The 22863-nt window shown below is 36.6% G+C and overlaps 3 protein-coding genes across 5 annotated transcripts; 2 read left to right on the forward strand and 1 right to left on the reverse strand.

Moving 5' to 3' along the window:
* The first annotated feature begins 3532 nt into the window (after positions 1 to 3532).
* Positions 3533 to 5105, forward strand: LOC130710456 (peroxidase 40). Its single transcript, XM_057559735.1, has 4 exons — positions 3533 to 3893; positions 4000 to 4191; positions 4278 to 4443; positions 4525 to 5105. The coding sequence occupies exons 1-4, from the start codon at positions 3654 to 3656 to the stop codon at positions 4926 to 4928; spliced, it is 1002 nt and encodes a 333-aa protein (XP_057415718.1). The 5' UTR covers positions 3533 to 3653; the 3' UTR covers positions 4929 to 5105.
* A 199-nt stretch (positions 5106 to 5304) lies between these two features.
* Positions 5305 to 15085, reverse strand: LOC130710455 (flowering time control protein FCA). 3 transcript variants are annotated; one of them, XM_057559734.1, is made up of 18 exons: positions 14485 to 15085; positions 13619 to 13689; positions 13407 to 13485; positions 11106 to 11188; positions 10973 to 11024; positions 10309 to 10376; positions 9929 to 9995; positions 9583 to 9662; positions 9437 to 9501; positions 8543 to 8599; positions 8258 to 8420; positions 7636 to 7686; positions 7001 to 7534; positions 6393 to 6596; positions 6107 to 6304; positions 5992 to 6030; positions 5836 to 5901; positions 5305 to 5754 (listed from the first exon to the last, which is right to left on the reverse strand). In XM_057559734.1, the coding sequence occupies exons 1-18, from the start codon at positions 14780 to 14782 to the stop codon at positions 5683 to 5685; spliced, it is 2247 nt and encodes a 748-aa protein (XP_057415717.1). In that variant the 5' UTR covers positions 14783 to 15085; the 3' UTR covers positions 5305 to 5682. The 3 variants fall into 3 exon arrangements, with proteins under 3 accessions (XP_057415717.1, XP_057415716.1, XP_057415715.1); XM_057559733.1 differs by having other exon boundaries at positions 5305 to 5748; positions 14467 to 15082; XM_057559732.1 differs by having other exon boundaries at positions 14467 to 15079.
* A 3193-nt stretch (positions 15086 to 18278) lies between these two features.
* LOC130712112 (GPN-loop GTPase QQT2) lies at positions 18279 to 22442 on the forward strand. The gene is made up of 6 exons (XM_057561955.1): positions 18279 to 18486; positions 18768 to 18897; positions 19011 to 19237; positions 19610 to 19900; positions 21662 to 21867; positions 22003 to 22442. The coding sequence occupies exons 1-6, from the start codon at positions 18400 to 18402 to the stop codon at positions 22268 to 22270; spliced, it is 1209 nt and encodes a 402-aa protein (XP_057417938.1). The 5' UTR covers positions 18279 to 18399; the 3' UTR covers positions 22271 to 22442.
* Positions 22443 to 22863: the final 421 nt, after the last annotated feature.

Genomic DNA, 22863 nt, shown 5'->3' on the forward strand with positions numbered 1-22863 from the left:
CCATGACTTGACACGATGCATGAGGGATGGAAAAAGGTTGCAAATTATTACTTGAGCGGTACCGTTTTAGCTTTTTGCATGATATGGGTTTTCTCTCATCATCTTGCCCTATAAGTATGTACAAAAGATAGGCTTCATCCTTCCAATGATGATGTGTATGTTCCTGGGAGGGAAATAGCTTGCAAGAACATGGTTAGTTTCTTGTTGAAGGGGAAAACGGATGGATATAATATGGTGAGAGATATTGGTGTAGGGGAAAGCTTTGGTAGGACATGTTCTCATGGTTTATGACATAGAAGTTGTAATAGTACCATAGAAGCCTTGGGCCATGCTTCTAATATATCCCTTACCTAGCTTGGAAATTTTTATCACCCCGTGATTAATGCCCTAGGTGATCATGGCATTTGGATTCTAACACTTTTCCAAGACAAATAGGACAATGGGTGGCTTGAAACTCATTTCACTGCACCACTACATGTTACTATGGCTTATAAAAAAAAATTACATTCCCGTAAATGTGTATATAAGGATAAAAAAAAGTGATGCGATTGGAAGGGTGTGAGCGATAAAATGGGTGTGAAAAAATTAGTTCACTCCAAAGTATACATATATAGATGAGAAGTTATACCTATAATAGAAATGTTTAGTTTTATTGTTAAAGGGTGAGAGTTTGAAAAAAAAAGTTTGGTTGAGACACCATCATTTACACTCACACTCATTTTTGCTATTTTAGCTTACAAAAAAAAAAACTCAAAGAATTGAAAACGAAAGAGAGAAATGAAATGTAAGAGAAAATGTGCAATGAATTAAAACTCTAGTTTAGAAGAGATTAAAGAAAACTTTAAAGATTTGCACTTTCTAAATTTCTCATATAATCTCATTTACCCTCATCTCAGTTTTTTGTAAAATAAATACTATGTACAATAATTATATAAATCTTCATAACTTTTCAAATTCAATATCGTTGAGAGATTATCAAAAGTCAAATTCCAATGATATTCAAATTTTCAAAGTAGAGGAGCCCACAGTCTGATGAGCTAGTATTTGAACTGAAATTCTTTTCAAGAGAAAAAGAAGAAGGAGAAGAATATTGCTACTATCTATAATAAGTATATTAAGTATAATAAATTTTAATTAATCGTTTGTAATTAAGCATCTAGGCATATGACCAATTTGGAAATCAAGAAGCCCCGAGTCAAGTTCATGGTTATTGAATATATTTGTGAGAATTAGTTAAAAAGTTGGGAAATTGTGATCACTTGGAAGATTGTAATGGGATATTGTTTCAGAGGTTTTAGTTTCCGATTCCCGGTATGAAAGGATTAGTATGTGATACTCTTTGTTGCTACTACTACTAGTAGTATGATTTTCAGAAGGTTTGAAGTGAATTTAAAATAGGAGTAACAAAAAGTTCATCAGAACTTTAATTCTCGGAGCGTGAGAACATTTTGGGGACTACAATATGCGTGCGTGTGTGTGAAACTTGGGATTCAAGGATTCTCTCTCATTCACACTGGATAATTAGAAACTTGCTTAACAAAAGAATTGAGTTTTCTGTCATCAGGACAATCCCTTGTAATTACCATGGATTGAGGTGCCCCTAGTACCTCTTTAATACAATTTTGCTTATAAATAAAAAAAGCAGAATTTGAATCGTTCAATAAATTGTATCTGTGCAATAATATGAGCAGAAATTGGATTCATGAAGCTGTACAATTTTCTTCCCACCGTAGCCAGCTAGCTAGGTGAATGGATATTCGCTGCTTGAAACTTTTGAAGTTTTTTTTTTTCTGATATAAAATATTAAAGCCATTAGGAATGTGACTTTGCTAGTATTCTGTAAGCTTTACAGCCATCAAACATAGTGTTAGCGAATTGCAGAAGGCACACAACAGAAAAGGTCGTATCTAACTTGCATGCAATATCTGATCACTATCACTGTTGTTGGAGTGATACAATATTAATTGGATGCTTTAAGGAAATCGAATCAAGGAAGTGAAAGGAGGAGGACTACTTGTCATTTGGATACAACCCATTTGATTCGTTGGAGAGGCATCTGAATCTAACGTACTCCAGTAGAAAAGTAAAGGGATACTCATTCATTGTGGAGTTTTGATATAAAGACCATCAACATTATTTAGTGATAAACATATAACTAGCATACTCATTATAGTCCTCGTGTGATAGCTCAAGTGGTAGGAGTTGAGACATATGGGTTGGATAATGGGAGGTCCATAAATCGATTCATGACGGGTGCAATTTATCTTTCCGATGTACAAAAAAAAAGCATACTAATTACAAGCTAAATTTAACAAAAAAAAAAAATATGAATTCATTTCCATGGAAGCAAATAAGAAAAAAACTTTTTTGCTTATGTTAGTTTGAATGTGCTTTTAAATTGATGTTAGTTGGAATTCAAATATAACGTTGGCTTTAAATTATATGACACCTTACAAATTAACACGCTTAATTTGTAGAACTAATTTTTTTTATAAGCAAAGATTTTATTCTTCAACACCCGTACAAGGGTGCTAAAACCCAAACAAATAATACAAAAGTTCTATTTCCACAAATTGAAGTAAATATTTACTCTTTAAATGTACATACACATGTAACCTTGTCTTTGTAAATGACACGACCATTAATACAAGTTTAGAAATTGGTGGAAAGCTCAGTTGAGTTTTATTCCTTGCTTGTTTTGCAAGTTTAGGAATATGTCGGGCAAAAGCACATGTGTGTTATAATGTTGAAACCAAGATGTTAACTTGTTGATCGATAAGTCTTCAACTTTTCAAGCTCCATTGCCACTTTTGCATAATTATGATTCTGATCAGATGAAAAGCTTTAAATTAAAGAAGAAGAAAAAAGTAAATCAATATTCCCATCATGATCATTGCTAGCAAGAAAGTTGATAATGAATGATTCAGAATCAATAGGATGTTTTAAAAGGGCAAAGTTCAGTTATAAATCAATTATTGTCTTAGCCATATTAAGTGTTTAGATTAATGGAAATTTGGTTGATAAAATTTTCTCCTAAACTAAATCTCTCTAATCATAAATATTTTGAATTCTTAATACTTATATCTAATTAATGGTAGAAAAATTAGTTCTTCACCACACGTTTCCGGTCTTAATGAATGTATGTTTATGTGCTAGAAAATTAAAACAAGTTAAATAAAACTTATCTAATGATCTGTAATTCATTATTACATTGCATGAAATTAAAGACTTCCTAATAGACTTAGCCTACATAACATAACCTAAGGAAAAGACCTGATAATACAACTTGTAAGTTTTTCTCAGAAGTGATTATGAGACTCCTAACCGAAGAATCAAACATGCCAATCTCACCAGAATCAATTAGTATATTCAGTGATCATAGATTTGGTGGACTTACCATTAACCATTTCTGCTTGAAGTTGGACTGAGTCATACAGTGACTTCACTTCAATACCAGAAGCACAAGAAAGAATCAAGACTGAACACAAATGCACATGGCATTAGGTAATCTGTTTGATCACCTTTTCTCCTACTCCCCATGTACACCTTCCATGCACGACCAAGTTAGCTTTATTATCAGTTCATCAATCAGTTCCTATATATAGAACAGCAGCACTTAGCAATTAGCATGCCAATTCAACTAACATTTGAAAATGCAGGTAGTGTTACTATTGTGTCTAGTTCTCACTTCAGCAGTTGCAACAACCACATTGAAGGGAGACTATGGCTATGGTGGTGATACTACTGGCTGTCCATTAGCAACCGATTTGTACCAATACACTTGCCCGGAAGCAGAGGCCATCATCTTCTTTTGGGTTGAACAGGCTGTCTCTCAAGATCCAAGAATGGCAGCCTCACTGCTCAGGCTACATTTTCATGATTGCATTGTCAATGCAAGACATTCTTCCTCTAATTAGCCTCCACATATTAATTAAATATCCCTTTTTGAAGCAAATTAAATCTTATGAACTATGTATAACATGTTTTGCCTTTTTTCAGGGTTGTGATGCTTCAGTGTTGCTGGATGACACAAAGGACTTTGTTGGTGAGAAAACTGCAGGTCCAAATTTGAATTCACTGAGAGGGTTTGAAGTAATAGACCAAATCAAATCAGAACTAGAACTAGTTTGCCCACAAACTGTTTCTTGTGCTGACATACTTGCTACCGCTGCTCGGGATTCAGTTCTTCTGGTTTGCATTGCATTCCTCTCTTCAACACTCTTTTTTTGATCATGAAGCATGATATTGATTATTGATTAAACTGCTATGTCCTACAGTCTGGAGGTCCAACATGGGAGATGCAAATGGGAAGAAAAGATAGCATCACTGCAAGCAAGGGAGCAGCAAACAGTAATATCCCAGGACCAAACTCGACTGTTGATATGCTAGTAGCTAAGTTTGAGAGTGCTGGCCTCACACTCAAAGACATGGTTGCCCTCTCAGGTTAATCATCTTTAAGAATTTTGTTTTGTTATTCACATGGTAATAGGAATCTTTCTTCATGTTGAGAAATTGTCTCTGCAGGCGCGCACACTATCGGAAAAGCTCGTTGCTCGACATTCAGCTCTCGTTTGCAGGGAAGTGGTGACTTAGGTAGTCAAAATATGAATATTGATTTCATTGCATCATTGCAACAGATATGCTCAGTTCCAGATAACAGCAACCAAGTTGCACAGCTTGACCTGGCTACTCCAGCAACGTTTGATAACCAATACTATGTAAATCTTCTTTCTGGAGAAGGATTGCTTCAATCAGACCAAGTGCTGGTGAATGGGAATGATCAGACACTTCAGATTGTGGAGACCTACGCGGAGGACCCATTGGCTTTCTTTGAGGACTTTAAGGATTCAATGGTGAAAATGGGAAGCTTGGGATCACTCACGCAGAGTAATGGCCAGATTCGTACAAACTGCCGAGTTATTAACTAGCTTTAGCCTTTTGTTTCTATATAAAATAATAGTTCTCAAGTTGATGTTGCACTGTTTAGAAGCAAGATGGTAATCGTGTGCTAATAATCGTTCATTATGAAAATTTGACGTTAACTACTGGAAGAAAAAGTATTAATGATTACTTGAATTGAGCTTTAGTCAAAATGTGTGTATTATTTTATGAGGAGCAACACAAATTGGAATTGGTTTATTTTTTAAAAAGTAACATTTTTCCCACTTCATAAAAAAAATGTGTTTAGTTTTTCAAAAAATAAACCAATCATGACGGTATGTCATTTAAAGAGCGTGTTGCTAATTTCACTTATTTTACTGCCACCTTACCCTACTTCTCAAAATTGAAGTATATATAGACCTATAAAGTAATACACGTTGTGATTTTATTAGCAAAAAACACAAGCGCCACAGGAACTACCATGTTGTGTCCTTAATACTAATGGTCAAGTTAAAATCTATTATTAAAGTGAAGCTTATGTTACATGACGATCTACGTGGGGCATTTTATTGCCACGTGTATTGAGCTCCATAGCCCTTGTTGCAGAGCCAGTAAGTGATAGTGAAACCTCATCAATGAGGACCAAATAACTCATGAATGCGTACAAAAAGGTTACATGTATGTCACATAGGATCAGAATGAAGGTGGGGTGGGTGGGTGGTCTCCTACCATTAAGCATCAGAGACCAGAGATTCTGTTCCACAGCCATTGAAAAGCTGTATCATCCAAACCCATCTAAGTTTAAACTCCTGAATTGAAACCTGCAGGCTTATTTTTCCACATCAACTCTTGTGCAGTATTCATACCCTGAAACTGATTCAGAAATTCCGATTATTAGACCAAAAAGGCATATATTAAAATAAATGAAAAGTGAGAGAAGTGTAAACCCCATACCTGTGAGTAGCGTCTAGGATCACCACCTGATATAGCTGATGCCTGTAATTGTTTAAAACCAACTTCCTGAAAACCCCAAACAACTTTCGATTATACCCAAAAGAAAAGAAAAAATACAATTGCTTCTATTGTTACTAAGCAAATGTTTAGTATTACCTGATTATTTTGATGACCTGTAACTCCATATGCCTGGAACTAGAATTGGTAAAATAAAAGTCAGTAACATAAAGTAATCTTTTGATGCTAAAATGGATATCATGGGGAAGCTTACCGAAGAAGACACAGAGGGCAGCTGCATTTGTTGCTGGTTGAAAACCTGTCCTTGGAGATTACTTTGAGGCTGAGCCTGTTGGATTTGTGCAACTTGCTGGGCGGCAAGAACTGAAGGCTGTGACTGCGTTCGAGACTGCTGAGCATATGGCCTCTGTTGTTGCTGTTCAGATAATCCAAATTCCTCAGGTTTCTCCCACTATAGGTTCATTCATTCCAGCTAAAGATTAGTTCCACATGTAAAATAAGAAATAGCTAATATAATAGCAACTCGAATAAATTCTTACCCGACTTTCCCCAGTGACACTATTATAGTAGTACTTGAAGCCCTCAGGAGATAAGTGTTCTGTCCAATTACATTTTGCAAGAGTCGTGTTCTGGCTTATTGCTGGTACACTGGAAGCAGCAGATGTGGACGAAGGCACATCCGCAGCGGGTGCAGCCACATGGGTGCTGACTGCTCCCTGTGCAACAGTTCCAGCCCATGGAGACTACAGGAATAAAAGCATATTAGCACATGATCTTCATATGAAAGCATCCTATAATGCATCATAGAGAAGTTTGAATAATACATCCTAACACAGCTAAAATCAATCAAATGCTTCAAATAGATTAAATATCTACAACCATGAGGTAAGACACCAAAATGCCCAAGTTCACCGTATCAAAAATCGATTAAAAATCCAATCAATTTTTTTTGGAAAGAATGCAAATTAAAAAACTTATAGTATAACTGATTCAAACTGCAATTCATTGATCAGTCCTATCAAATCAAATTAAACAATACCTTTGGTGTTCAATTTGTGAAACCTCATAGCTCACATTAGGTAAGATGTTTAACAAAGAAAATCCAAATAAAAGCTAATTAAGGTAGAGGTTTATTAACCAGAAATACCTGCTTGTTAGTAGCTTCTGCATTTTGCTGTGATGTTAATGCTTGACTAGATGGTTGCATCATCTGTAATTGTTGTTGAAGCTGGGAGAAGGCCTGCTGAGATGAATGAAAGCTTGCTTGTAAATTCTGTTTTTGTTGTGACAACATCTGAGCTAACTGAGAAGGGGGTTGCTGAAGAGGCTGAAATGGCTGCTGCTGCTGCATAGAGGGAGGAACTTGCTGTTGATTTGGTGTACGCAACGCTGTATTAGATTGTACCCTGGAATCAAGTGGGGCCTGAGGAAGTTTAGCAGACAAAGGACTCTGCTGAGTTTGGGTTTGAGAAGTTGGAAACTGTCCACTTATGCCAAGTCCCTGCTGTGAAGGAAGAGGACTGGCAGAAAGAGGATGCTGTGGCTGACCACGCGGCCTAAGAGATGAATGTGTTGATGTTTGTGGGTAGGGAATAGGAGTTTGAGACGAATGAACAGGTTTCTGCAATGGCGATGTTTGTTGATTGACTGGTGGAATTTGCGGTCGAGGCTGGTTGAAATTCTGAAAGTAAAATAAATTACTAATTTGTTTCAATCTAGGAAATAAGCATTGATAATGATTAATTAATCTCACGTCACATGCATAATGATAATCTCAAATACCTGTTGAAAACGTCCATCTATGTGGGCACCCATGCCAGTCATAGGACCACCCTACAAAATTGTTGAAAAATAATTAACTTAAAATAGAGGAGGAGAAGGATATTCGAGCTATACAAGCTATGTATTGGGGAGAGGGGGGGGGGGGGGGGGGCAGTGTGGCCTGTGGCACGGCTCAGCCTTGAGTCCGTACCTGTTCAATCTGGTTTTGGACATGATGTTTGCAGGAGTTTTAGTTCTAATTGAAGAATCAAGGGAAGTTTCGAAGAATCAAGGGAAGTGGTTAATTCTAAACTTGAGATTTGGAGAAAGGCTTTGGAATCTAAGGTTTTACCGAAAAGTTAAAACTCTTTTTTGTTTTTATCACCCTTATTATCAAATTGATACAAAAAATAGCAATGTTCATGCTCTAATTGGGCAAACTTCACAATAATCTGCAGAATGCTGACCATGAGCAGCCAAATAATCCTCAGTTAATGAAAAAGCAAGGCGGAAAACAGAATGCAAAAGCACATTTCATGAAAGAAAAAACAAATAAGAGACATTAAGGTGATAGCTTTTAAATATAAAAAAATGGCATTGGATTTAGGGTAAACATTTTCAGTATCATCAAATCTAAACTTACTGCATTTGTAGGCAATGCCATGTCACCAGATTTTGGTAGCAACGGAGGCCCCATACCATGAAAACCAGCATTAGAGGATGGCCCCATATTTGGATGCATTGGACGCCAAGTATTAGAGGGAGGCATCCGATCACCCATAGGATCAGAAACCTTGGATGGAAGTCTGCAAAAGTAATAGTAACAAAAAAACATAGCACTAAGCTCTAGCATGATATGACAAGAATTTAACTGAGGAAGGAGGAACCATCCAAAAGACAGAAGGAAGAAGTAAAGGTAGGTGGATACCTTGTGCCTGGCGCATCAAATCTGGGGCCAAATCCTGAACCTCCAAATGCAGGACCCCTGTAAAAAACCAAACAAAATTTCTAGAATTACTAGTTGATATATGCATAATATGTATTGAGTCATATGCAGGACACCTAAAAAGTTCGAGGGTCAGAACAGCAGTAGCAGTATGGTATCAGTAGAACAATTACTTATATAATCTTCAATTTGACTTTAAAATACCGACTGATTATATTCCTTTACATTTGTTGAAAATATTATTAGGTAAATTGCCAATGTGATTCAAATCCAAAATGAAAGAGAAACCTCTTCCTTTCATCCCAAAGGGAACAAAATATAAATAAACTGCAATGAGGAACGAATATAACTTGGTTAGGCTAAAAAAGATCAGGGTCCCAAGAAAATAATGCTCTTTCATCAACTTCTGCAACAAATACAGTATGTCTTAGGGTTTAGGGTGTGCAAAACATGGTTTTGAATGAACTTAATTGTTTTTAACAAAGGTTTGGTTAAAACTCGTTTGGATTAAAGTGATATTTTGGATTTTATTTTTCATGTGTGTCAAATAATAATTCAACTTTGTTAAGTTGAAGGGAAATATCAAAATACATATCTTTCTTTAAAAATAATCCATATACTTTAATACAAAAGCTAGAAAGAGTTGCTGATAACAGAGGATGTAGTTCAAATTGCCAACTAAAAGAAGAAAAAAAATCTTAAGCTTTGTTTTTAAAAAAAAAAAAAAAACTAAAGCTTGGTTTCATATTCATATCAGTGATTGAGCACAAGTCAAATCTGGATCAAATTTGAACAGTCAGGGGATGCACACTTTGTTCAATCTATTATTCATTTAATGGGGTTTCTTATGCTTAAAGATCATTAATTAGTACAAACCTGGAATCTCCTTGACGAGGTCTCTTAGGATCAGCAAACCGGACAATAAGTGGTTGATCACAACCCTATGCAGAAAAATACAAGGTAATAAACATGAAGTTTTTATAAAGATATTTACTAAAAGAAAAATAACAATTTTTCCTTACTCTCATTGTATAGATTCCGTTAAGTCCATTAATAGCCGCCAGCGCCATATCTCTATTTGAGTATTTAACAAACCCACATCCTTCAACCAAAACAAGGCAAGTATCATCTATTTGGAATTGCTATCAAGCACAAATGCATGTGTATACAGAGACGAGAAATATAGAACACAAGAATAAAAAGTAAAATGGTTCCATAAGGTACAAAAATATAGCGCCCAATGCATCAATTGATTTGTACTTCTCTCTAGAACAACTTAACAGCTTGAAAACCACAAACACCAATACCCCCATGATCCCACCCCTAGACCCCATTGGGTATCCTATCCAATATAGTCAGGACACATACCACGACTTTGCTTATTCTCATCACGCATAAGATAAACATCTTCAACACGCCCGTATTTTGAGAAAATCTGGTGCAAGAGACATCATCTATTAGTTCTACGTTAACAATAGCAGTTAGGATAACATAATACTAAAGAAAAATTAAATATTTAGAAGTGAAGTTAACACTTCAATAAACCATACAGACATCAATTCCCTTGTGCAGAAGTGTCCCATTCGCAAGACAACACAAAACATTTTTAAGACAACACAACATTTTTGCCCCACTAAAAATACTAGCATAACAGTCTCTAATATCTACACAAAAAACATTTTTCCCCACTAAAAATACTAGCATAACAGTCTCTAATGTGTAATGTTTGATTAGTGTAAGCAACATACTTCCTCAACTTCATTGACTGGAGCCTGTTTGTTCAGAGAGCCCACAAATAATTTGTACTCAACAGCACCTATCATATAGATTAAATTTGAAGGCAACAAGAAACAGTCAGTACAGGTAGACGGATGATTCAGAACAATGATCTATTCATGTAAATTAACATCCAGGCACAAATTCTCGACCTAAAAAATCAAACTTTTACAACAATAAGCTTCAGATAATGTTCATATGACAGTAATAAAGCTAGCTTCCTTTTCTTGTACAGCAAATAGTTTTTCAAAATGAAAACAAAGTTTCACAGCCAGCTTTAAATATATTTTGGCAAAATAGTAAGTTGACTACTATGATAGATAAAACGTTTAGAGCATCGTACAGATAAAGTTAATGAAGTTGTTAAGTATGACGTTCCTAATTTTCAACTCATACATTAAAAGACAAATTTACATATGTCAAAATATGTTTGGAACATTTCATCTGGTTTCATAAGGCCCCTCATGAATGACAGATATGCCAGATAACTCAAGATACATTCTAACTTATACAGAGGAATACAACTACGGTTATGGATACCTTAACAGTAATTATTATTTAATCCTTGAGCATACTAGACTAGACATGTAGCAGAAGAATTTTAGTTTATCAATGTCGAGTAATAAAAATAGTTACCAAGGCGTTCCCGTTCACCATCAGCATACCGTACTTGGATGGGACCAATACCCTGAACAATAATGTCAGAATATTACAAACCATATGTAACTATTACTATTTACGATATAGGATTCAAAAGCATTACACTCACTCCAGGAAGAGTAAGTTGATTATGCAATGCTCTAATTGCCTGATCAGCTTCTTCAGAGGTAGCATATTTTATGAAACAACAACCTGCATAACAAAGGTGTTTTATAACAGCTCCATTAAAACAATAGTAACCCTTCTACAGATGAATGTTGTCAATGTTTATAGATCAACAAAACAAGTCATTAGGCAGAAACAGGATAATGCAAGAAAATAAGCTGTTGGAATGTGATTCAATATTAAAACATTTTTGCTTGAAAATTCTTAGCTGTTTACAAACCCATAAACATGGAACACAGTAATTTTAGAGAGTTCTGCCTCACGTACTTATTACTTATCAGCACAAATGAGATTGATTTTCTCATGTGCTTTGAATTACTATTTGGGACAAAAACAAAGACTAAATACTAAATTGAATTCATTAAAGGGCTAAAACAGCTACCAAAATATATCAGAGCACCTAGTTTTTCTAAAGCATCAAATTAGGATGGACCAAGCAGGAACCACTTACAAAAGTGATATAAAGTAATTTTACCACGAGTGATCAGGTAAAATCCAATTATCGATGTACATCACAGATCAAATTAAAAAAGATAAACTAAGATCTTTCTGAATAATGAAGAATTATGCGGTTTACAATTCATCCACACAAACAAAAAATTGGCAGGTAACCTAAAGCTGCTCAAACGTTTATGCCGATAACCAAGCTCACATTGATTTATCAACATTAATGGGGGTAGCTCACAAGCTACTGCAGCCACAGTTGCAACTGCAAGTGCCACCTATAACTGCCGGCACATAATCAATGATACTTATTGTGAAGGAAAAACACTTCATCAATTTCTCCGCTCCGGTCAGAGTTGACATCACATCCCCAAAGCAAGTTCATACTTCCCCAAAGCAGAACGAAAATGACAATTAACAGTAGTTAACTAAAGGGAAAACTGTGCTTGGGTAGAGGATTAACTAAAGTCAACACATTGAATAGATCCATACAACAGTACCCAAAATCATCCACGTGCTAATATATTTAGAATCGATAGAACCAGAAGACGAATTCCAGTGTTGAATATGCACTCATATGCATAAAGACCAACGTAGTCCAAAAGTCAGTCAGCCTTTCTCACTTAATTGGACATCTACAAGCTACCAAACAAAATATTGAACAACGCTCAATTGCTAATCTAACTTCAAAGAAATGAAGACATAAGAATACACTTCATGAGCTTGGAGTGCCACGGAATCGATAATCCAATTTCCCATGATAAGCTAGTCAACAACTATATTTCCTTGCATAAATGTTATGCTCAAACAAAATAGCCACTAAAAGTATAGTGGGTCAGTTAGCAGCAGATCCAATATAATAAGAAAATACATATATCCAAAAGCTGCCAAGACTCTCAACATTAAAATATATGTGGCGTCATTATTGTTATCGCAAAACAGTGCATTTATAATCTAAAAGCAACCATCTGTCGTCTGTAATAAATTTTATAGGGGCTATCATCAAATATCACCACACACCTACGATCACAGAGAAGCAAAATCATTGTTCCAAACAAGCACTGATCCGAAACCACCTCATAAAAGAACTTTAAATCCATCCCAAAAGCAGAACAATAAAACTAAAACTATCTGCCTAGGTTTCACATAAACAATCAGAGATGAACAACCATCAATCCCATCACCAACGGGTTTTCCATTCATAAGGTAGCTAGCAACGTATAAAATCCAGTAAGCACGTCACTCACTAATATCAATTATCATCCATAATTTGCCTACCTAACTTCAAAGCATGCCACTTATTAAATCAAAACTGATATATGACATCCCAAACCATTCATAAACTCTTATGTTCACCAAAATATTAGAAACATTAAACCTTCAGAAATACATTATGATTAACATCATTCAAATGTACCAATCTAAGTTTTGTCTCTGTTTCTTTGTACAATAACTAACTTCTAAATTTTGACAAAAACAATCTATGGTAACTAATACTCCCACTACATCAATTGTTGGGCAATGCCCCCACCACTGCAGCTACAATTGCAAGAGCAGGATCTTTTGGTCCTCCAAGATCCCATCTGCTATACAAAGAGCAGCTTACAGGTTTAGATGTCTTGGCTCCTTCAGGTAAGACAGGACGAGGAAATAAGTGGAACCAAAACCAACAAGTCTGAACTTGTTGCAAAATCAAACTGAGATGATGATGAGCTTATTTCTCTCCCATCAGCCTCTCAAATGACCTGAAATAAAATGTACATGAATCACAATATTCTCAGAATATAAGAATTAGAAATACCTTGATGCTGTCCTGTCTTTCTATCTTTGATTAAGGCAACCTCAATCACATTCCCATGTTCCTCAAACAAAGGGCGAATCTAGAATCAAATAATTGTGACAAGAAAATCATTAGCCATTAGAAAATCATTATCCTTTGATGTAATAACGATAATGAAATGATCAAGCATTCAAAATAAAAATAACATAAAAAACAAAAGTTTGACGACTTACATCTTCTTCACAGGCGGTTCGAGGAACAGATCCAACAAAAAGTTTGGCGAAATTTCCACCATCAGACCGATCTGAAAGGAACAACTAAGTCATTCATTTTGGTAACTTCATAGATATAAGTGATGTCAAACTTTGGGGGAAAACAGTCAATTAGGTAAGGTGAAATTACAAGAAGAACTCCAGTAACTCACGGTTGCAGCAAAACATACAACAACAACAACAATAACCATGTCTGTCTTATCCCACTAGCTGCCACATCAAACTAAACACTAAAGGTCAATGCCCGCATAGTATTCCGAGTTCCGCAGCCCCACTGAAGTAAGTTCTAAAGAAAACACAAAACTGGTAAAATAACAATAGTGTAGCCCCCCAAAATAACAAGAGCCTGTATGTGTATGTTTTACAGTGTGTGTTTCTATTCCTGTTAGAGAATTCTTGTACGAGCGTTTGAGACATCTTGTCGAATTGTTTTTGTGGTGTTTTCACATTTTAACATTTAACCTAACAGGCTTCTCAAACGGCTATTTGGCCAAAGCAGCAAATGTCGGCCCTCGCATTTACTGTCCCGGAACACGTGCAGCTTTTAAATATCACCAGAATATTGACCTCATAAATAGCACTCTTAATTCCTAAGTAAAACCTAACACCTCCCCAATAGTTTAACAATGCCCCAAACCTATGCTCAATAAAAACTACCTCAACATGGCCCGTGGCAACGCCAATGCCACAGACACACGAAAACAATGCAACCCCTAAACCTAGAACAAGTAACAGCGGCAGCAATTGAAGTGCATTTATAAAAAGGAAATTTAATTTCCGGTATTCAAAATTCAGTAGCAATAGCTCACCGGAATGAGAATGCTCACCGGGTGAAGGTCCGGCGCGTCCAGAAGAGAAAGGAAACCCTCGTTTCTGACCAGACAGAGGCGGTGGCTGGTGACCATTGAATCCAAATTCTCCAGAACCCTCAGCGCCCATTAACCGGTTACTATTGAATCCGAAATCACCAGGACCGTCACCGCCCATTGACCGGTTCCCGTTGAATCCAAAACCTCCAGGAGCCTCACCGCCCATTGGGCGGCGCGGGGGGCTGTCAAAGGCGCGGTGGTGGTGAGTGACACCGCCGGAGCGGAAACCGGCGGGGGTGCGGTGGTTGAAATTCATGGGAGAATCGGAGAAACGAGAGTGGGGATTGTTGTTAAAACCACCACCACCCCTGGAGTGGCGATAGTTGGTTGGAGAATGAGAATCATTGTTGTAGCGGTCTTCTCTGTGTCTATCCAGCTTGGCGAAGAGAGGGAAACCCTAAACTGTGTTAACCCTAGACGGTGGCGACGACGGTGAGGCTTTGCTCCGGTGAAGTGGAACACGGGTTGTTGTTCTGGCTCTACACGGTGGCGATCGTAGTAATAATCAGTGTGAGGGGAATAAGAAGATGAATAATGATAAAGAAATAAAGAAATAAAGAAATAAATAACGACTTGACTCGTGTTCGTTCTTTGTTATGTTTCTGGGCCAGCCCAACCCAAGAGTGAGACCTTCAAGAACGACACGTCGTTTCACTCTTTGTTGTGCTTGGCGTGGGTGTGCTTTGTTTCTAAACAATTCTCTTATAAACGTCCTTTAATTTTGGCATCATTTGATCATGTGGAGTTTACTCTTAGTTATACACTTACTTCTTCTTCAGCCTCACATACGGATTTTGCAGCTCAATTTCAAAATGTCTGTTGGGACTTGTAATAAAAGAGACGTTTCAAAATTGTCGGTTGCGCCTGAGGACTTTCAATTTATTTTTAAGGAATATTTAAGCGAGAGATTCAGGTACGGCTTCTGCAATCATGATCGATTTACTGATGTGAACAGAATAAAAATTTTACTATGGAAGGTAGATATAATAGTTCATTCCCAAAAAGTTACTATGTTGGCTATTGTGCGGTTAAAATTATAACAAGCAGTAGTGGATGTTACCTCGTGGTAGTGTTGGTGGATGAGGAGGTGGATGTTACCTGGTGGTGGTGATTGAGGGAGATGGTAGGGTAGTGGCGGAAGGTGTCGTGATGGTGAAGGGTAGAGGTGAGGGTGGTGGAGGTCGGTGGTCGCGATTGATGGAGGTGGTGGTGGTAGCAGTAGTTGAGGGGGGTGGTTATGCTAGCGGTAATAGAAGTAGTGGCAGTGGTGGTGGAGGTTGGTGGCGGCGGCGGCGGTGGCGGCGGTGGTGGTAGAGGCTAGTCATGGTCGTGGAGAGTGGTGGTGGTGGTGGTGGTGGTCATGGGTTATATGTGTTTGAAACTAAAAATCACAACAAAACCAATTTCTTATGGTTTTAAACATTAGAGTGAAAATGTATCGAAATAAAGTTAAAAAAATTATTTGGTTCCAACTTTATCGAATACATTTTGTTTTCAAATGTGCTTGAAAACAAAAAACAAATAATTGACAACTACTCTATGCGAACTCTAAAAAGCTTATTTGTCATAATACTTTTCAATTTTTAAAACTAAAATTAAAAAAAATCATATATTTAAACAAGAGAATTTACAGCTCCAAGGACTTTCAAATGAATCAACAGGATTTTCTATTTGAAATTCACAAGTTTCATTTTATTTTATTCAAAAAACGAGCTTATCAAAATAAATTATTCAAACACGATGTTATGGGTAAATTATGTGTTTGTGGTTTGATAGACCTTCTATTGATGCATAACTATAAGTCTAAGTCCATGAAAAGAAGTTTGCATATATAGAGCGAATACAAAGGAAAACGTCAAGATGTTTCCTAAAAATGTTGCAGAACTCAAACCATTGGTGTCATTCCTTAATTTTATGAAGCTTTAGCATCCAACTTTGTGTAATCATTGTCTCAATTCCTCTACCATTCTTTGAGTTCTTAACACAAACCTATTGAAAAAAATAATGAAGCTCACAAGTTTTTCAACCATCATTCTTTTTCAATTGTCCACTTCATTCATCTTATTCATCCCTCAAGTCCAATCCACTCTCTCACACACTAGCTTGCTAGAACAAATATGTCGTCAATCACCACATTACCATCTTTGCATCATGACTTTACGATCATCAATTAACCATAGATCAAAATAAGACATTGCTGGATTTGCTCGCTTAACCCTTGAGATTGTGAAGGCCAATGCCTCTATCGCGTTGGATCGCATACACGAGAGATTTGTGCAAAGTAGAGACCCAAAGGTTTTTGAAGATTGTCTTGCTTCATATAACATGATAGTGAAGGTGCATTTGAGAGAGGCTTTGAATGCTATGAACAGAGGTGACCATAAGGTAGTGAAACAAAAGGCTTATGGTGCTGGTATTGAAGCTGAGGCATGCAATAATAAAATCAAGAACTTGAAAACTTTGTCTTTGAGGGATACTAATAGATATGTGCAAAATCTATGTGCTATCACTCGAACCATTGTTAACAATTTGCTTCAGCCAAACCAACGAACTTCAACATAGGATTGTTAATTTTGAGGTTAAATTTCAACATAAGATTATTAATTTTGAGGTTTTTTTGATTTTATGCTTTTAGATCTCTTGAGCTATATGGGTTGGGAATGAGGAGATCCATGGACCCGAGCCGAAAATCTTTATTTGTATGTGTTTTTTTAGAATTGATTGTACATTATGGGCAAAAACAATATTGTTGTTTAAGGCATTTACGTAGGAAATGATATATACAGTTTTTATGATATAACTTGTGACCACTTAATTGGTGGTTCATGTCGCAGTTACATAATACTCAATTTAAAATCTTATTTTTCAATCTCAAATTATGTATACTTTTATAGATTTTAATTCGTAGGATACAAAAAATCACATCACTTATTACAACAACATGTCGAAAGCTTACGAGATAAGCCAATACAAGTTCTCCCCTTCCCGCAGCCTTCCTTAAAGCATATGTTCTCACTACAATCCTGATCACTGGTGCAATGCTCTGAACATTTTAATCTTGTTTGAGGATAGTCACACTCGATGCCAATAACTATTCCTAAACCAAATACAAAGTTAATTGAAATTTATATGCACAAAAGGTTATAGAATGAATTTATAAAAGAATGATTATTATTTATCTTAAGATCTGCATGGTGATATCTTCCATTACAATTTTTTGCAAAAGAACATTTTGAATCCTACCTTTCAAACAACACAAATTTTTATATTTTTATAAAAAATAAAAACATCAAAAGAATATATCTATTCATCTTTTTTGTGGTAATTTGTTTGTTAGAATGCAACATTTTCATACAAATTTTTTACTCACATCTTGATACATCGGGAGACATGATCCTCGCACCACATAAAGCAACAAAGGTAACTTGAATATTCCATCATTCTTACCTTGCACTTTCGTTACTCCAAGTAACTTAGGCGCCAGAGCGCTAACGTGCAAGTGCTCCACAGCGGAAGAGATCGTTTCTCAATCTTTCTCGATTGGAACTCTTAATATCTCGCGCCCAACATCTCATTTTGATCATATATGTAAAGTGTAAAAATATGATTATTTTCCCAATAATTTATTGACATGTATGATCCAAATAATTTTGTACAGAAATTCAAGAAAAATAGATGAATAAAATAATCCCAAAACGGCAAACGCAATGTCGTTTTGAGAGTGGAACCAACGCATAAAACCCTTGACTCCCCTACACACAGAGGAGAAAAGAAGAAGCAACAACTCTGCAAAACCTCTCTCGTCGCCAAAACTGAGCTCACAATTTCTTCCCACACCGCCGTCGCTACAACACAGCGCTGCTTCAATCGGAAATGGACGCCGACGACGGTGCGAAGAACGCGAACCTCGACGACGCACCCATGCAGATGGATTCCGGCGACTCTTCTTCTACCGCTCAAGTACCTGCTCCTATCACGCTTCTCACTTTCTACTTTTCATATTTTCTCGTCGCTTTATCAAACGAAAAAAGAAACGAAACCCTAGCTTAATGGAGAAGCTCGCAGTTAGAGTGTGCTGTTGACTCCATGTGACTGTGCTGTTCATGGCTAATTTCATAGTTAACTTGTTATTCTAAAAATGATAAACCCTAAAAATGCTTAGTTTTCTAATGGGGCGAGTTTGAATCGAAATTTTGAATCGTGGGTATCTTGTGTGTTCATTCTCTGGTTTGGTTTTGAAGGTGAAGGACAAAGAGAAGGAGGAGCTCACAGAGACTATGAACAAATTGCACATTGAAGGATCGTCTTCTGGGAGTGGATTGCCGAACTTCAAACGAAAACCGGTTATCATCTTGGTTGTTGGCATGGCAGGTGATTGCTTTTACTTGATTGAAAAGCCTAATGGTGGTTTTTGCTTAGTCATATGCAGTTTTTAGTTTTTTAGTAGAACTAAGACTCTAAGAGTAAACCTCATCTGTGTTTAGGAAGTGGGAAAACAACATTCATGCATAGGTTGGTTTGCCATACACATTTGTCAACCCTTCGGGGTTATGTGGTGAATCTTGACCCGGCTGTGATGACACTCCCATATGCTGCTAATATTGATATAAGAGACACTGTTAAGTACAAAGAAGTCATGAAGCAGTTCAACCTTGGCCCCAACGGTGGAATTTTGACCTCCCTGAACTTGTTTGCTACCAAATTTGATGAGGTAAAGTTTGCTTTATTAATCTCTGAAGCGCTTTTAGCTGGTGTCTTGTGGCATATCTTACTAGTTACTGAATTTGTTGCTACTTAACTTTTATCATAAGGACTTATTGCTTTCAATGTGTAATCTTATGTATATTACCAATAACGGTAAAGGATCCCCCCACTTCATTTTTATTTTGACGGCAGGGAGGTTTCCTTAAATTTGTTTGATAAAATTTGGTTTTATTTTTCCTAATTAAGCTCTTGATGAAATGCTTGAGCTTTCTCGTTTCTTTTTTAAGTTCAACGATCCTTTTGTTAGCTGATATGTTTTGTTCCCGTCTACAGAACTTTGAATACTGTTTATGTAAATGTTTATGCTTGTCAATTTCAGGTAGTTTCTGTTATAGAAAGGCGAGCAGACCAACTTGACTATGTTCTTGTGGATACCCCTGGTCAGATTGAGATATTCACCTGGTCTGCTTCTGGTGCTATCATCACAGAAGCTTTTGCCTCCACATTTCCCACCGTAGTCACCTATGTAGTTGATACCCCTCGTTCACAAAATCCCACCACTTTCATGAGCAACATGCTGTATGCTTGTAGTATCCTCTATAAGACAAGGTTACCTCTTATCTTGGCGTTCAACAAGGTTGATGTAGCCCAACATCAGTTTGCTGTGGAGGTATTGTTTATTTCTGATGAATTTTCTCATGTTTACTTTTAGTCATGTGTTTTGGAGACTAGTTGCTTATACAGGTAATGTGTTGTTTACTTTTGTATGTTAGCCCTTTGAGAAGCTTGAAGACTAGTTGGTATTCTTCATCCTAATGTCCATCTTGATAACTACCCTGCCTATTTTTTATCCTAGATGTTTGTTTAAAAACAAAACCAAAAATCCTTTAGACTGGGGAGCTACCTTCTGTTGGATTTCAATCTAATCAGATGTATCTTTATGGAGAAACAATTGATCAATCAAATTGTGAAACTAGATCGAAAAATATTTTATCTTGTGCTTCCAGTTTATTGGAGAACACAAGAAATATGCAAAGGAATCAGTTAACATGTTTCTGAATACTGTTAGGCACCACATATGTTGGGTATGGGCATTGGGACTGAAAAATTAATGTAGTTATGTGTTAAGACAATATATGTTCGGAGCGTGTGGGGATGCTAAGGGAGAAACTCTTCATTTGGTTGTGACTTTGAGTTTGTTAAGACAATATATGTAGGGATAACTTGGGGATGTCTGCTCTGTGTTGGAGGTGCACATTTTATGAAATACAGTAGCAAATTGCAATTAGGTTGGGGTAGACTGTCGATATTATAGTTTGTAAAATACGGAAATAAACAGATTGGTTACAAGTTGTAGTTGATGGAAAATTATCAAATATAAAGTAGATTATTCCAAATTTCAACACATTGCATTGAAATGGAAGCAATATTGAGGGAGATGGTTATTAATTTTTCAATTCATGTTGGAGAAATTCTTGTATAGTGAGATTGAACCATTTTCCTGCCAACTTTAAGGTTTATGTGCTCCTTTGCATCTTTGAGCTTACTCTCTTTGGTTCTGCTCCAGTGTTGTCAAATATCGGCCATGGCGGCGCCATGACGTTTTTCCATATCGGGTTTTTAACATGCCGCCACAAAAAGTGTGTGGTGTTGCGGTTTGGCATGGCGGGGCCATGGCGGCCGCGATTCATGGCGGATATCGGGAAAATGGCGGAAATATGGCGAAAATTTCCGATTTTTTTGAAAAAAAAAAACTGCAAAGGGCCCATGGATTTTAATGGCCCAACTCCATATTTCAGCTTCTAATCCCCCAAATTCAGAATAGAAACCCTAATTTCACCCAATCTCCTTTCAAGTCTCACCATCACATAGCTGCTTCCCCATCCACCTCTGACCACTGCTCCGCCCATTCCCGACCACCTGCGGCCGCCGACTACCGGCGACCACTCCGGCCACCGCGTCTCTGCTAGTGCCTAATATCTATTGAACCTCTGTTATGATATTTGCTATTATATCTATGATATTGAGCCTATATTAGATGATATAAGTTGTTATTAGTTAGCAGAATTTTTATTTGTTGTATTGTATAATTGCATTATGCAGGTTTTTTAATGTGTGTATGTATAATCCTATATAATATCATAGATATATATTTATAATTTTTGGCCGCCATGGCATCCGCCATAATTATATGGCGGTATTTTGGCTTTCCGCCATGGACCGCCATCCGCAATTGATAATACTGTTCTGCTCTAAAGCATAAAAAAGGAATACACCAGTCTATTTGCTTTCTAATTCCCTGCCAGTTATTGTTAGTTTCGTTTTTACCCATTCTCTTACATACCTGTATGTTGAAATAACATGTTCTAGTTTTTATAGGCACCAAATTTATTTCCACTTATTTCTTTTGTTTAATTTATTGGATGTGCAGTGGATGGAAGATTTTGAGGTATTCCAACAGGCGGCAGGTTCAGATCACTCTTACTCGTCAACTTTTGCTCAGAGCCTTTCACTTGCACTAGATGAATTCTACAAGAATTTAAGATCAGTCGGAGTTTCTGCAGTTTCTGGTACAGGAATAGAAGCCTTCTTCAAGACTGTTGAAACCAGTGCAGAGGAGTACATGGAAAACTACAAGTATATTGTCTGAGCTTGACAGATTTTTTTATTTGTTAGCTTCTCCATTACATTACTGTTGATTTAGCATATAACTGTTGGTATCAGGTTTGGAATGGCTAAACAATTAACTTGATTGTATTTTGCAATGTTTAGGGCTGATCTGGATAAAAGACGTGAAGAGAAGCAGCGATTGGAAGAAGGCCGCAGGAAGGAGAGCATGGATAAATTGAGGATGGACATGGAGAAATCTGGTGGAGGAACTGTAGTATTAAACACTGGTTTGAAAGACAAAGAAAAGGCTAAAAGTAAAAGCAAGATGGATGAGGATGAAGATGAGGTTGAAGAGGATGAGGAAATGGATGATGATTTGGTATATACTGAAGACGAGGATGCTATTGATGAGGATGAAGATGAGATGTGATTTTATTGCTTGAGATAGAGACAATGTTTCATTTGACATTGTGATATGCAACATGAAAGATCCTAATCCATTGCTATCAGAATTTGATCTGTGTATAGGACCTTAGACTTTCATTTGGTACAATGATACGACCTTGAAAGTTTGACTACCAATTAATCAACCAGATTATTCATACTGGCTATCAGCATCTGGTCCTTTTCGTTCATGATTTTAACACTAATTGAATAGATAACTATGCGTGATTTTAAGTCAACTTTTAACTTGTTTGTGGACTAACATTATTGTAGATAATAAATGATGATATGATGTGTCATGTTGAGATTGGTTGTCACTTGTCAGTGTAAAGGTACATATCTATTAAATTTAATAAGGTTGTAAAGGGTAAACCTACATTTTTTCACTATAATTATGGAGGAATCTAAGTGGAAACCTGTTCATACATTATTATTACAGTATTATAATTGCCATAATGTCCTTTTCATGTTTGCTCATATAATAGTTGCCATAATGTTAACCTTTACTATATGATATGATGAGTTGATGACCCTACATGAAACTTTGGAATATATATAACTAATGATCCAATTATTATG

The sequence above is a fragment of the Lotus japonicus genome, chromosome 4 (genome assembly GCF_012489685.1).
Source record: "Lotus japonicus ecotype B-129 chromosome 4, LjGifu_v1.2".
Classification (NCBI taxonomy): Eukaryota; Viridiplantae; Streptophyta; class Magnoliopsida; order Fabales; family Fabaceae; genus Lotus; species Lotus japonicus.

What these genes read in the sequence shown, in the direction of transcription:
- LOC130712112 (XM_057561955.1), top strand. Translation starts at nt 18,400, where the DNA reads ATGGACGCCGACGACGGTGCGAAGAACGCGAACCTCGACGACGCACCC. An exon ending in TTGCTACCAAATTTGATGAG is followed by an intron (nt 19,238 to 19,609) that starts GTAAAGTTTGCT and finishes TGTCAATTTCAG; the next exon opens with GTAGTTTCTGTTATAGAAAG. An exon ending in GAGTACATGGAAAACTACAA is followed by an intron (nt 21,868 to 22,002) that starts GTATATTGTCTG and finishes TGCAATGTTTAG; the next exon opens with GGCTGATCTGGATAAAAGAC.
- LOC130710456 (XM_057559735.1), top strand. Translation starts at nt 3,654, where the DNA reads ATGCAGGTAGTGTTACTATTGTGTCTAGTTCTCACTTCAGCAGTTGCA. An exon ending in TTCATGATTGCATTGTCAAT is followed by an intron (nt 3,894 to 3,999) that starts GCAAGACATTCT and finishes GCCTTTTTTCAG; the next exon opens with GGTTGTGATGCTTCAGTGTT. An exon ending in CTCGGGATTCAGTTCTTCTG is followed by an intron (nt 4,192 to 4,277) that starts GTTTGCATTGCA and finishes TATGTCCTACAG; the next exon opens with TCTGGAGGTCCAACATGGGA.
- LOC130710455 (XM_057559732.1), bottom strand. Translation starts at nt 14,782, where the DNA reads ATGAATTTCAACCACCGCACCCCCGCCGGTTTCCGCTCCGGCGGTGTC. An exon ending in CGGTGAGCATTCTCATTCCG is followed by an intron (nt 13,690 to 14,466) that starts GTGAGCTATTGC and finishes TGTTCCTTTCAG; the next exon opens with ATCGGTCTGATGGTGGAAAT. An exon ending in AAAGACAGGACAGCATCAAG is followed by an intron (nt 11,189 to 13,406) that starts GTATTTCTAATT and finishes TTTGTTATGCAG; the next exon opens with GTTGTTGTTTCATAAAATAT.